The sequence below is a fragment of the Sphaerodactylus townsendi genome, linkage group LG15, assembly GCF_021028975.2.
Source record: "Sphaerodactylus townsendi isolate TG3544 linkage group LG15, MPM_Stown_v2.3, whole genome shotgun sequence".
NCBI classification, from domain to species: Eukaryota; Metazoa; Chordata; class Lepidosauria; order Squamata; family Sphaerodactylidae; genus Sphaerodactylus; species Sphaerodactylus townsendi.
This window is the reverse complement of record NC_059439.1, coordinates 39766569-39778877: the sequence shown is the minus strand read 5'-3', so window position 1 is coordinate 39778877 and position 12309 is coordinate 39766569. Positions and strand designations below refer to the sequence as shown.

Here is a 12309-nt window from a genome sequence, read left to right as displayed (position 1 = left end):
AGTGATGCATGGCCAATTGGCCATGCTGGAAGGGGCTGATGGGAATTGTAGTCCATAACATCTGGAGTGCCAAAGGTTCGCCACCACGGCATGGCATACGCTCTCCGCCGAGCCCACCTCACAGGACTGTTGTGAGGATCAAAGGGAGGACAGGAAACGAGCCAAGCGGTTCGCGATCCCCATTCAGGCTGCAAAGGGGGACACGGACGGAGACCCGCAGCACCACGTGCCAGGCCCCTTCTCCGTCCATCGCCATGGCAACCTCCAGTCCAAGCCCCTCCCCCCCAAGAGCGGACGGAGACCGAAGCCGGGGCCTTCCCGGAGTCTCCTGGCCGGAGTTGGCAACCCCTCTGGTCTCGCGCGGCCCCCACTCGCTCTCCGGCGTCGCCATGGCAACCACCGCCTCCTTCTTCCGCCTCGCTGCCGGGGATGACGGCAGCGCGCCCGGCCCCTCCCGGAAGCGAGCCTAGGGCGCACGCGCAGCATGGCGGGTGGGGCGGGGCCGGCCGGGGGCGCCTGGGCAGGTTCGGGCGAGGGGCGGAAGGGCGGAAGGACGGTCGGACGGGGGCCCGCGAGGGACAAACTGCCGCTGTCTTCGCCATGGTGAGTGTGGGGGGGAAGGGAGGGGGCGGCAGCCGGTCCGAAGCCCGGAAGGAACAGCGGGAGGCCCCTCCTCCCGACCCCCCTCCCCGGGCCCGACTCCCCGGCAGCGCGCAGGCATCCTGGGGGCGGGGGGGGGGAGGCGGGCGATCTGGGCTGCCAACCCCCCCCCCCCCCCCCCCCCCCCGGGGCCCGCCCCCCCCCGGGGGGGGGGGGGGGGGGGGGGGGGGGCGCGGGGGGCCCCCCCCCCCCCCCCCCCCGCCGCCCGTGAGTCCCCACGCTCGACGTGAGCCCGGAAGGAAAGGCTCCCCACGCGCCGAGGCTGCCTCCCGTGGGGCTGGCCTGCGACTCCCCCCTCCCACCCCGGCCAGCCCCTCGACCCTTCCCAAGCACACTGCGAGGAGGTGGGGGGGGCCGCTGTCAGGGACAGGCGGGCGGGGGGGCGGCATCCTTCTTCCCAGAGGCGCTTGTCAGAGGCGGGGCTGTCCCCTGGGGACCGGCAGAGGGTTTTCGGGAGGGTCTTCGTGTCCCCTTGCAGAGGGAAGGCACCCGGGACAGCCGCAGCCAAGGCTGCCCCCATCCCCCCACCCCAGCACCTGGCTCTGCTGCTGATGCACCTGGTGGGCGGTGGGCCTGGAAGGGCCGTGGCTCAGGGGGGAGTCTGCCCCATTCTATCCAGTGGGCCTTCAGGTGAGGGGCAAGCCCTTTCTCTGCCTGAGAGCCAGGGAGCGCTGCCAGCCCAGCCGGGCCGTACAGGCCTTGAGGGGCCGAGGGTCTGCTTCCTGCCACCAGCGCCTGCCCCCCCCCCCCCCGCTCCACCTGTCCTTCCAGATGCGCTTCATGCTGCTCTTCAGCCGGCAGGGGAAGCTGCGCCTGCAGAAGTGGTACCTGGCCACCTCGGACAAGGACAAGAAGAAGATGGTGCGGGAACTCATGCAGGTGGTCCTGGCACGCAAACCCAAGATGTGCAGCTTCCTGGAGTGGCGGGACCTGAAGGTGGTCTACAAAAGGTGCTGCCCTTCCCCCCTCCAGTCGAGTTTGATCCCCCCCCCCACTCCTCCACATGAGCATCTGTTGTAGGGAGGGGAAAGGAGGGAGTTTGCATTGGGGGCTGCCTTGAGACTCCTTATGGTTGAGAGAAGCGGGCTGTGAGTCCAGACTCTTCTTGGTCTTGGTGTGGCTGTTCTTGCTGGGGGGCAGCGTTGGCCACTGGGCACTTCAGGACTGGCACAGCCGGTTGTGAGGTGGGATGAAGCGCCCACTGACTTCCCCTAAGGAAGGTGGCCAGGGAACTTGGGGTCAGCCCTTTCTTTCCTCTGCGTTCAGCGCCTACTCTGCCTTGCCCCTGCTGGGCGGGGGGGGGGGGGGGGCAGAAGCTCTCAGAGGGACTCTGGCTGGGCTGTTGGGGCACAGATGGCCTCTGGGGGGCAGCTCTCCGGGCGCCACGTGACTTCTCTTCTGGGTGCAGCTGGCCAGGTAGGCTTCTGCTATCCCGACTCTGGCAGGCGTGTGCGTGGCTGTGGAGCCTGCCAGCCCCCCTTCCTTTCTGGGGTCCGCTTGGCCTGGCTGTTGTTCTCTCTTCCCCAGAGCGGCTGGCCAGGCAGCTTTTGATGGGGCTTCTGGCAGGCTGTTCTGAATTCACCCCCAGCTAATTCTTGCTCCGGGGAAGAATTCAGCTGGAAGGGTGCTGGTCCCAGGGTGGCTACTCCTTCTTGAGAGCAGGGGTGGCTTGGGCAAGGGGAGGGCGTTTCTCTGGCCAGGGTGGCCCAGGAGGTGCCTGAGGTGGCCCCCAGCGCAGGGGGCTCTGAGGGGCAGCCAGAGCTTGGCTTGGACTTGGGTGGGTAGGCAGCCCTCTTCACTCTGAGCGGTCTCAAATGCCTTTGGGTGGGTTGGGGAGAGCCACACGCTGAGGTTTGCCACCAGGGCCTGGCAGAGTTGGCGAGGGGCCTGACCCGCCACCCACTTCTGTTTCTTGTTGTGTGCCCAGGTATGCCAGTCTGTACTTCTGCTGTGCCATTGAGGAACACGACAACGAGCTGATCACGCTGGAACTCATCCACCGATACGTCGAGCTGCTGGACAAATATTTTGGCAGTGTGAGTGGCGTGGCCAGGCAACAAGATTTTGGAGGGACTCTCGAGGGGGGGGAGTTGGATTCATGTCTGCCTCTCCACACACCCCCTCCTGCTTTTGCACACTCCCTTAATTGGCCAGAACCTCATGGGTTCCAATAGCCAGCTGCATCCCAATCTGCAGGTACTTAAATCCACACTGGCAAGGGGGGAAACGGTGCGAAGGTGTGAATTCCGCCCAGCGGCAGGTGGGTGGAGCCACTGTTGCCCACGGCATTGGGAGCTCTTAGGGCCGTCTGGCTGGGAGAGAGAGGAGCAGATATCGCTGGTGCCATCCTCCGACCCACAAGTAGCTTCTGGGACCCACCCACCCTTGTGAATTTCTTTGTACCACTTATGCTGTTACTGTGTTTGGTGCACAATGTTGAGTTGCCCCCTCTGGACTGGGGGAGGGAGAGACACGAAATGGCCCCTTCTGTGGCTGCAGCCCTTCAATTTATGTGCCCGTGCTGTAATTGCCGCACCACTGTGGGTCTGGTTTGCCCCTTTTGCAGCTGGGCAGGGGGTATGTGTGGACTCCAACCCAATTCCCCTTCCATTAATTTCACTTTCTTAATCCCCCCCCCCCCACACCCATTTACTTTCCTCTTGCTGAGCACTTGCTTACGGCGCTCAGTCTGCACTTGGTCCCCCTCTTTCCGTAGAATCCAGTAGGGGGGGGGGGCGATGGGGATGGTGGCGGTGAGGTGGCCAGCTGAGGGGGGGGGGCACAGCGGACTGGGTGCTCGTGGGTGTCTGAGGCAGAGGCCGGGCTGGGAGTCACCCTTTCCTGCTCTCTGGCCCCAGGTCTGTGAGCTGGACATCATCTTCAATTTCGAGAAGGCCTACTTCATCTTGGACGAGTTCCTGATGGGGGGCGAAGTTCAGGACACCTCCAAGAAGAGCGTGCTGAAGGCCATTGAGCAGGCCGACCTCTTGCAGGAGGTAGAGGTGGGGCCCTGCATGGGGTCGTGCATGCCCTGGGGGGGCCACCCCCACCCCCACCCTTGCCTGCCTCCCTCCCTCCCTCCCTCCTGCCCAGCCTGTGCTCTGTGTGTGTGTGGGGGGGAGCGGCGGCTGGAGCCCCTTTTCTCCCCAGGACTTGCCTGTTGTTCATCAGATGAGTCAGGGGCAAAGATGGCTCAGCTTGGCTCTGCCTGCCGTTGGCGTGGGTGACGCAGCTCAGGCATCAGCGTTCTGACTGTTGTGGCCGTGGGGGCGGGGAAAGGGGCAGCCCCCGCGGTCTGTTTCCTGCTCTCCCATCACACACAGTGTGTGCGTAGCAAGTGCAGCCACCTGTGAGGCCAAGGCACCTGCAGCCCCTTATGAGGCCCTCACCTGCCTGCTTCCTCAGAGATTCCCCCCCCCCCCCGTCCTCCTTATCCATTGACCATGCTGATTAGGCACCCATCTGCATTGGGGCTGGTTTGGTACTTGGAGGGTGGGTGGCGGGGGGGTTGGGAGGTGCCGTGGACTAGTGTCTCGTGGGGGACCAGGCTGCACCCCCTGCATCTCTCTCTCTCTCTTTTCCCACTGTAGGAAGATGAGTCACCCCGCAGCGTGCTGGAGGAAATGGGATTGGCATAGCTGCTCACCACACAATCTCAGACGACCCCCCCACTGCCACTTTGCCCCCTCCTTGCTGTCCAGTGGGGAAAGGGGGGGCTGACCCACACACTCCTCAGTCCGCCGTGCTTGAGAAATCAACTCACTGAAGGGAGCTGCGAACTGTGCCGTGTAAATATTGATGCCCCCTTCACTCCGTGTGTGTGTGTGGGGGGGCGCACTGCATCCGCTGGGAAGGCAGCCCTGGCTCGCTGTTCAGAAGGGCCCGCTGGCCCTTCCTCCTTTTTCATCAGTCCCTCTCATTCTCCCTCCCCCCCCCCATCTGTTTGCACCAGCAGTCGGCTCTCCACCCCCCCCCCCCCATCCATGATTCATCCAGGCAGCAAGTGCATGTGACAGACAGGCAGCGGAGGAGGAGGAGGAAGAGGAGGGAGGGAGGGGCCGTCTCTCTGCCACTGCAGGGGCTTCACAGGAGTCAACCAGCGGGGAGTTCTGGCAAAAGCACCCTGCTCGGGGTCACCAGCGGAACAGAGGCTGCCCCAGTGGAAGTGTGGGGGAGGGGGTGGCACGTGGGTGTCGTGTATCGCCCCTGGCCGTGGGCCAGATTTTTCTGAATTAAGGAACGGGTGTGTCTTCCTTTTTGCTTTGGTTTATTTTATTTTTTTTGGAATAAAGTGTGTGTGGAAGACTGCTTCTTGGTTCTTGTTCTTGCACTTCTGGGTGGGGGCGCAGAGCCCCCCTGCTGCTGGAAGGACGGACGGACGGACGGACAAGGGAAGGCTCCACCCTCCAAGCGGGCAAAGTCAGCAGCTGCTCTGTGGTAGCCCTGCCTTGTGGAAGGACCCTGGACGAGGAGGCTGGGAAGGCTCTCGCTGTCCTGACCTGCCCTAAACTATGTGAACGTGAGCCATTCCGGGGGGGCTTTGGCTGCGGTCTGTCCTGTGGTGCCTCGTTGGCTCCTGGGATGGGATTTGGTGTCCTTCCGTGTGCCGTGTGGGCACCAGCGCGATGCTTCAATGATGTTGCTAGACGGCTGGTCGATTCCAGAGCACAAATCCTATTTCACTGTTTACTGAACGGCCCAGACCTGACCGTCGCCTGGAGACTCTGCCTCCCTGGACTCCGCCGTGAGTCCCACTGAGAAAGGCGGTGGGTAAATAAGGTAGATAAAGAAAATCAAGCAAGCCCCCCCCCCCCCCCCCCGTCCTGGTGCCCTGACCCTATTGGCGCCTCCTGTCTCCCTGGGGTCTCCGTACTGAAGAGGCCTGCCCCTTAAAGGGAGAATCTGGGGTCCCCAGTTTGAACAACTGAAAGTGATGCTGTTTTGTGGTTGATTCTCCCCCACCCTGAAACAGCATCACTTTCAGTGTTTAAACTGGGGACCTCAGATTCTCCCTTTAAATCCATGCCAAGGGGGGGCAGATTTAAAAGGAAAATCGGGGAAATTTGGGGGATGCCTGCTGTCAGGGGTGCAACTGTTAAACTAGCAGCACCAAACTTTCAGGGCCCCCCCCCCCCCCTTTGCACCGCGCAGCAGATCCTGCTGCTAGCTGGTGGCTCCCGGACCTGGAGAGGAGGGGCTTGTGGCCATGCGCAGCTGGCTGGGGGGGGGGCGCCTCGGGCAGAGGCTCCCACCGGGGAGGGCTCCGTTGTCGCGCCCGGAAGGCAGCACTTCTGGCCAAAGGGAACTCTGCTGGGTGCAGCCGCCCCTCTCTGCCGCCTGGGATATGCCGGCCTTGGGTTGGAGTTGGCGCCGGGAAGCCGAGGCCGTCGGACCTCTTCGCACCTTCGCTGATAAGCAGGCCCAGATCAGCCGGGAGCCCGAGCGCCTCCGCCCGCCCGCCCCGCTCCATCCCTCCGGCGGGGCCAGCAGACACGCCCCGCCCGGCGCAGCTCCAGAAGGCGGGGCGCTGCCGCTCGGGCAGTAAATAATGAGAGGAACTCGTAATAAAATAGTTGCTTTTATTTCTTAGCAAAACTAGTGGTCCCACGTGCTATTTACAACCGGCCGGACGGATTTTATTTCAAGTACAACAAATGGATCAGGACATCGAAACAACTCTGGTTTGGTTTGGTTTTACAGGACGGGACGTCACAAAGCGAAGAAACTCGCACACTCGAGGACCGATGGCGTGGGAAAGGAACGGACACGTGCAGGCGGCTGCCTCCCCCCCCCTCTCTCCCCCCCCCACTTTTGTTAGGCGCGGACGTGCACAAGTAGGTGTGACGCAGAGCATGCTGCAGCCCCACCTTTCCTCCCTGCCCCCTTGTGGGGGGGGGGTGTCTGCACAGAGCTCAGGCTGCCTATTGCGGGGGTGGGGGGGTAGCACATTCCATGGAAAGAACCAACTGGGCGCCATCGCTGGTGTGGCCCGGTTCCCATCACTCGCTTTGGGAATGGGGAACTGGGAGAGCCACTCTGGAGAGCGGGGTGGCCTCTTCCCCTCCCAGCCTCTGGGTCAGGCTGAAGATCAGAGGGGCACCAGTGTGGGAGCGCAGGGTTGCCTTGGCTAGCTCTTCCGCCGCCGTGGGTAGGCATCTCTCCCTGCTTCCTAGCCTTCTGTTGCCTGGAGGGGCCCTTCTCTCAGGGACCCTGGGGGCTGTCCCTTTTGGAATACCCATCTTGGACAAGGAGAGTCAGGGGTCGTTGCTACCCACTTGGAATAATTAAGGCCAAAGAACCCTGTGATATCCAAGGGCAGAGGTCTCAGTGGCGTCCGAGCTAACCGGGGCTCTGTTGCCTCAGCAGCATCTGGGGCTACCAACTGTCTGGCCTGATCCGCAAGGGGGCTCTTTCGGTTGGGCCTTTGAGCTGCAGAAACAGTGGTGGTGGGGGGAGGAAGTGCCGTTAACCGTACCACAACAGGGAGGGCTGTAGCAGTTGTTTAATATTTTCGATTCAGGGACTCCATAATCAGGCAAGGGGATTAAATAAGGACAGCTAATGTACCGTAATTGTTTGAGATTGGGCTCAGTACCTAACTGGACCTCTTAAACCAGGTGCAGAGGGTCTAAAACTTTCTGTGAGACTGCTGAAGGCAATTATAGTTCTGAACTTTGGGCACAATGAAAACAGATGTTATGAATATCCTCTCAATTCGCCCAAGGCTCAAAAGCTTCCCTCTAATTTCTAGCTGGACATTCCTTGGTGGTAAACAAGATGCCCTCCAGTCCCACGCAGGTTGCCAAAGGCAAGAGACAGAGGTGGTTTACCTGGGCCGCCCCTGCACGGCCTCCCTGGACTTCCTTGGTAGGTTAACCCTAACCAGCCCCCCCCCCCCCCTGCTGAGCAGCACAGGCCTGCTGAGACCTGGCCGTCCAGGTTGGGACTCCTGAAGCTCAGAGAGACAAAGGAGCCAGCTAGAGGCCCAGAGAGGGGGGGGCAGGCAGGGGGCAGGGCAAGGCTGCCCTCAGGCTGGATCCAGGCTACCCTGGCCAGTGGCGGGACACATGCCTCCCCAATGCAGCTGCAGCTCACAGGGCTCCATGAAACACCTCTCCTGGGGAAGGGAACCAGTGGGATGTGGATCCACCCAAAAGAGGTCAGCCGCAGCAGCCCCTGACTCACCGCGGAAGGGAACCATGTGAGGTAATTATCTCCCCAGCCAGCCCCACCCCCTTCTCTTCTGTCTGAATGGGTGGTGTTTTCTTGGAGCCTCAAAGACTGTGGGACGGGTGGGGCCCCCAGCCCCATGGGCTGCTGCCAGATGCCTCTCAGGATTTGCGGGGGGGGGGGCTCAAGGTTCCCTCCTCTTCTGCCAGGGGGGGGCAGAAGTTGTTGGCAATGGAGGTTGCCTGCCACCCCCCTGTTGACTTTTACAGCTGCTGTTGGGAGGGGGAGGGGGCTCTGCCCACTGCTGGGGAGGGCACCACGTGGCCCAGGGCTGAGGTGGACTCGGTCTCAGTTGCTGGGGGCGGGGTCATTTTCTTCATAGGGAGAAGGTGATGGTGTAATCAGTTGAGCGGAGGAGGCGGCACCCTGATCTCCAGGTGGGGACCTTTAGCTAAGTGGGGGAGACTTTCTTCTCCTGACTCATGCAGAAACCTGAATTAATGTCAGAAACACTGTGAATGGCCGAGTTTCTCGGGGCGGGGCGGGGAGCTGCTACTGCTGGGTTCTGCTAGAAGCCCCTGGGGCGCTTCATTAGCACTTTCTCAATGTAGTTCTCCAGCTCATCCTCGTCGTGGCCTCGGCCATCATCATCATCGTTGCCATATTCCTCCCGCGGTACCATGGAGCTGGGGAGATGGACATAGCGGTGGTACGCAGATGGCTGGAAAGTCCTGGGGCTGATGTAGTTGGAGATTACGTTGTTCGGCTTGGCATGGAACCACTTGGGGCCTGGATACTCGTCTCCTCTCAGGACTTCATTCCAGGCGTCCTCGTCCTCCTTGGGGAGGCGGCGGGGGGGCTGCCAGGCTGGAGAGTGGTAGGACTTCTGAATGGGCTTTGGGCCTTGAGGGTAGAGGGGGTAGGCGGGGTTCTTCTTGGGCTTTTCTTGGGGGGCAAATGTGGCTGGCGTCTTGGCCTTGCTGAGAGGCTCTGGCACCTCCTCCTTCTTCTTCTCTACGTCATTAATGATGTCTATGACGTCATTGGCAGGCAGGTGGAGCTTGCTGGATAGCTCGATGAGGCGATCGATGGTGTTGGGGTCGATGTCGGCCTCTTCGTCATCCTCCTCCGGGGCCTCGTTGGAGCGCTTGTCTTCAGCCACGTTGCCCTCCTCGTCCTCGAACAGTAGGGCGCTGCTCCCTTTCCAGCCGCCACCGCCGCCACCATTTTGGGGGCCCTGCTGACCCTCCTCTTCGCTCTGCTCCCCGTCCTTCAGCAGGTACTGGAGGAGCAGGTCGGAGGCCATGTCTGCCAGGCGCTCCTCCTCGGCGGCTGCTCGGCGTGCCTCCTCTGCCTGCCTGCGGCTCTCAGCCAGCTCCTCGTAGCGCCTCTGTAGGAGTTGGTGCTCTAGGTGCTGCTGCTGCCTCAGCTTCCGGGCCCCGTCCCAGGGCTCGCTTGGGGGGGCCATGCGCTTGGGGAGGACCCTCAGCTGCTCGTACTCCTCCAGCTCCCTGAGCACATCATTCCGTGCGCTGCCTGGGGGGGTGGAGGCAGCTGCTCCACGACGCTCCTGCAGGTGCTCCTCCTGTGGGGCTGTGGGGCTGTAGCGCTGCAGCTCCTGCAACATGGACTTCAAGGCCTCTGCCTCTTGCTGGTCGGGAGCCTCCTCCTCCTCCTCCAGGGACTGGGTGTCCCCCTCCCACTCTTTCCAGGCCCGCTCCCTCTCTGGCTGCAGGGTGGAGCTCTTGGTCTCGCTGCGGACCCTCTCCTCATTGGCACTGGGTCCAAGGTCTGGGCCCCCCTTGTTGGTGCTCTCAGGTTGGAGGTGAAGGGCTTGCAGGAGGACCGCAGCCAGAGCCTTGGGGTCAACGTCCTGGAAGAGGTCGTCTTGGTGGTCCTTGTCTGGGTCAGCCTCAGGCAGGGCGCGAACCTGTGTCTGGTCAGCCAGTTCTTGCGTCTTGGGAGAGGCTTTGCCCGGGTAGGCCTGTTCCCCCAGGGACGCGGGGGCGGCGGAGGCAGGGAGGTGGACTTGCAGCTGGAGAGACAGGGAAAGCAGCAGGGCAGCTCTGCAGAGAGCCTGGGGGCACGGCATCCTGCCACAGGGGTGGGGCTGCTGTGGAGCAGACACAACAGAGGGGGTGGTCAGAGACTGATGCTGTCCCAGAAGCTGTACAGTTGCCCTCCCCACACACACCCCCACACACACTCAATGGAGCCCCTTCACAACCAAAGAGGCTTGACCCATAACCTGGGAGAGCACCTAAGGAGTCACCTGCAAGGCACCTGCCCTTTGTTATGACATCACCACTCAGGCTTTGAAAACAAGTCCTGTGTCTGCTCAGTCCCCAAAACAGAGCCCTGTGGAGACCCGGAAGCAACATCTTGATGTTTGTATGCTAATCATGAACTCAGGGGCAAAGGGCAGGTGTGCTGGTTGCAGGGGGTGGGGGTGGGGGTTGTATGTATGTCTCTTTCTGAGTGGAGATGTGCTTTGCTGGACCCCTCCCCGCGACCCTGAAGCCTGAGTCCTCCAGACCCTCCATCCAGGCTCGCAGACCTCCTCTCCCCCAAGCTCCACAAAGTGGGGGCCACCTCCCCCTTCGCTCCCTGGGGATTGGTGGGCAGGCATGTCCCGCCCCCTCAGAACAGTTGAGGGATTGACAGGTGCCGTCTTCTCCCAAAGCTGCCAGGACAGAGGAGGTGGGTCGTGCTGCGGCACCCCCTCGCCCGCTCTCATGGCACGAGGCTTGTTTACTGGGAGAACGGGAAAGGATTTCTTAGCCATTGTTTGGGGCTTCCACCCCTCCTGCGTTTGTGCATTCTGCACCCCCCCCCTCCTCTCTCTCTGTAATTTTCTCTTTTATTAGACCAAATTCTTCTCCAGTACAAAGAAAAATTTGTAACCAGAGATCCAAGACAAAGGGCGGGACTACGGTTTAGGGCTTTGTAATCCACACGGGTGGGAGCTACTACTCAGTTTGTGAGGTTTCTTACACCTGTGCATAGGTATCTCACCCCCCCCCCGCTCCCCCCAGAAGTGCACCCAGAAGCATCATCTGCGTTGTGGACATGGGCTTCTCCTGCACCCTGTAACCAGCCAACAACCAATTTCATCTGCCCCCCCCCCGCGCCCCCCGCCAGTTATATTTGGAACAAAGCAGCCTCTTCCTGCCCGCCACCTTCGAACCCCTTCCCGGTTACTCACTGGCAGGAGCTGTTCTCTGGCAGTGACGCTTCCCCTTCAGAACCAGAGCGAAGGACCTCCCCCTCCACTCTGCAGTCCCCACACCCACCGCCCACCCATGCAGGCAGGCAGAGGAGTGCCAGGATCAGCCGACACCTCCCAAAGCCCCTCCCGCAGCTGGCTACTCCCCCCTACTTCAAATCACTTCTTTGGGAGCAGGTATCGGCCCCTCCATAAACGAGATCTCCGCCTGCCGACAACGGGGGCTCCTTGTTTGCCCCTTCCACAAAAAAACGGAGCCCCACCCCACACTGAAGCCATCCTACCCCCCACAAGAACCGACTTCCCTTAAGAAAAACCCTGCTTAATCCTGAAACCCTCCCCGCCACTGATAACCGCTCGAACTATTCTGACCGCGACTGTGAGACCAAATCAGCCCCGGAAGGCTCCCCCGACCACCGATTTTCTCCGCAGGCGACCTCCCCCCACCCAAATAATGAATCCGTGATTCTTGCATCCCTCCCCCTCCCCCCGCCCGGAGCCTCTGGCGATGGGAAAGACGTGCGTTCTGCTCTGGGAACCTCTCCAAGGGACCGCCCTGAGTCTCCCGTCCGGGGGCAGCCCTGCCTGGCCCGCAGCCAAGAAATCCCCTGGCCAGTCGGCTCCTCCTTATCGCCCGTCCGAAGAGCGGCAGCCTCCCCTATCCCGCGAGTGCTCCGCCATCCCTAAGGAGAGCTCCCCCCCCGCCATGGACGACAGTGCGTGGGGGCGGCTGTGGGGGCCGGGGGTCGTTACCCGCTTTGTCGCAGCCGCGGTGGTCGGGGGCGTTGGGGGTCTGGTCCGGTCCTGCCCGCCCCTTTGTCTCGCCGCGGTCTCTGGCCAGTCCTGCTCCGCTCGGGCGCCGCTTCGCTGGCCGTTCAGCACCTTGGACAGGGCTGGGCTGGGCAGCGGCTTTTGTACTTCAAGCGGGGCCCACGTGGGGGCTCCATTGACGTCAACGTTCATTCATAAAATGCGAGCTGGATTGGAGGGGAGCCCCGCACCTGCGCAGAGCCGAGAAAGCCTTTGTACGGGCTGGGATGAATGAAAGAAGGATAGGATAGGAGAATTCAGAAGAAGAGAGGCTGGTGACTGAAAGGGAGGCTGGGCATTGAGAAACGGGAAGCCGACTACACACCAGGGGTGATGGTGGGAATTCTCAGCCATCTCTGCCCAGTGGGCGGAAGGCTCCGTTCTTTCTTGGTCACCGGGGGAGACTTCGTCGTGTGAAGCCCTCCCCCTGGTCTGTTTGCATT

At 61.8% G+C, this 12309-nt stretch overlaps 2 protein-coding genes across 3 annotated transcripts; one reads left to right on the top strand and one right to left on the bottom strand.

The window, feature by feature from the left end:
* The first annotated feature begins 414 nt into the window (after positions 1–414).
* AP1S1 (adaptor related protein complex 1 subunit sigma 1) lies at positions 415–4968 on the top strand. 2 transcript variants are annotated; one of them, XM_048518232.1, is made up of 5 exons: positions 415–603; positions 1432–1610; positions 2588–2696; positions 3519–3656; positions 4251–4968. In XM_048518232.1, the coding sequence occupies exons 1-5, from the start codon at positions 430–432 to the stop codon at positions 4296–4298; spliced, it is 648 nt and encodes a 215-aa protein (XP_048374189.1). In that variant the 5' UTR covers positions 415–429; the 3' UTR covers positions 4299–4968. The 2 variants fall into 2 exon arrangements, with proteins under 2 accessions (XP_048374189.1, XP_048374188.1); XM_048518231.1 differs by having other exon boundaries at positions 3519–3662.
* Positions 4969–6222: 1254 nt separating this feature from the next.
* On the bottom strand, positions 6223–12019 carry VGF (VGF nerve growth factor inducible). The gene is made up of 2 exons (XM_048516855.1): positions 11810–12019; positions 6223–9943 (listed from the first exon to the last, which is right to left on the bottom strand). The coding sequence occupies exons 1-2, from the start codon at positions 12017–12019 to the stop codon at positions 8399–8401; spliced, it is 1755 nt and encodes a 584-aa protein (XP_048372812.1). The 3' UTR covers positions 6223–8398.
* Between the last annotated feature and the right edge of the window lie 290 nt (positions 12020–12309).

What these genes read in the sequence shown, in the direction of transcription:
- AP1S1 (XM_048518231.1), top strand. Translation starts at nt 430, where the DNA reads ATGACGGCAGCGCGCCCGGCCCCTCCCGGAAGCGAGCCTAGGGCGCAC. An exon ending in CTGCCGCTGTCTTCGCCATG is followed by an intron (nt 604 to 1,431) that starts GTGAGTGTGGGG and finishes CTGTCCTTCCAG; the next exon opens with ATGCGCTTCATGCTGCTCTT. An exon ending in CTGAAGGTGGTCTACAAAAG is followed by an intron (nt 1,611 to 2,587) that starts GTGCTGCCCTTC and finishes TTGTGTGCCCAG; the next exon opens with GTATGCCAGTCTGTACTTCT.
- VGF (XM_048516855.1), bottom strand. Translation starts at nt 12,019, where the DNA reads ATGAACGTTGACGTCAATGGAGCCCCCACGTGGGCCCCGCTTGAAGTA. An exon ending in CCGCGGCTGCGACAAAGCGG is followed by an intron (nt 9,944 to 11,809) that starts GTAACGACCCCC and finishes TCTGCTCCACAG; the next exon opens with CAGCCCCACCCCTGTGGCAG.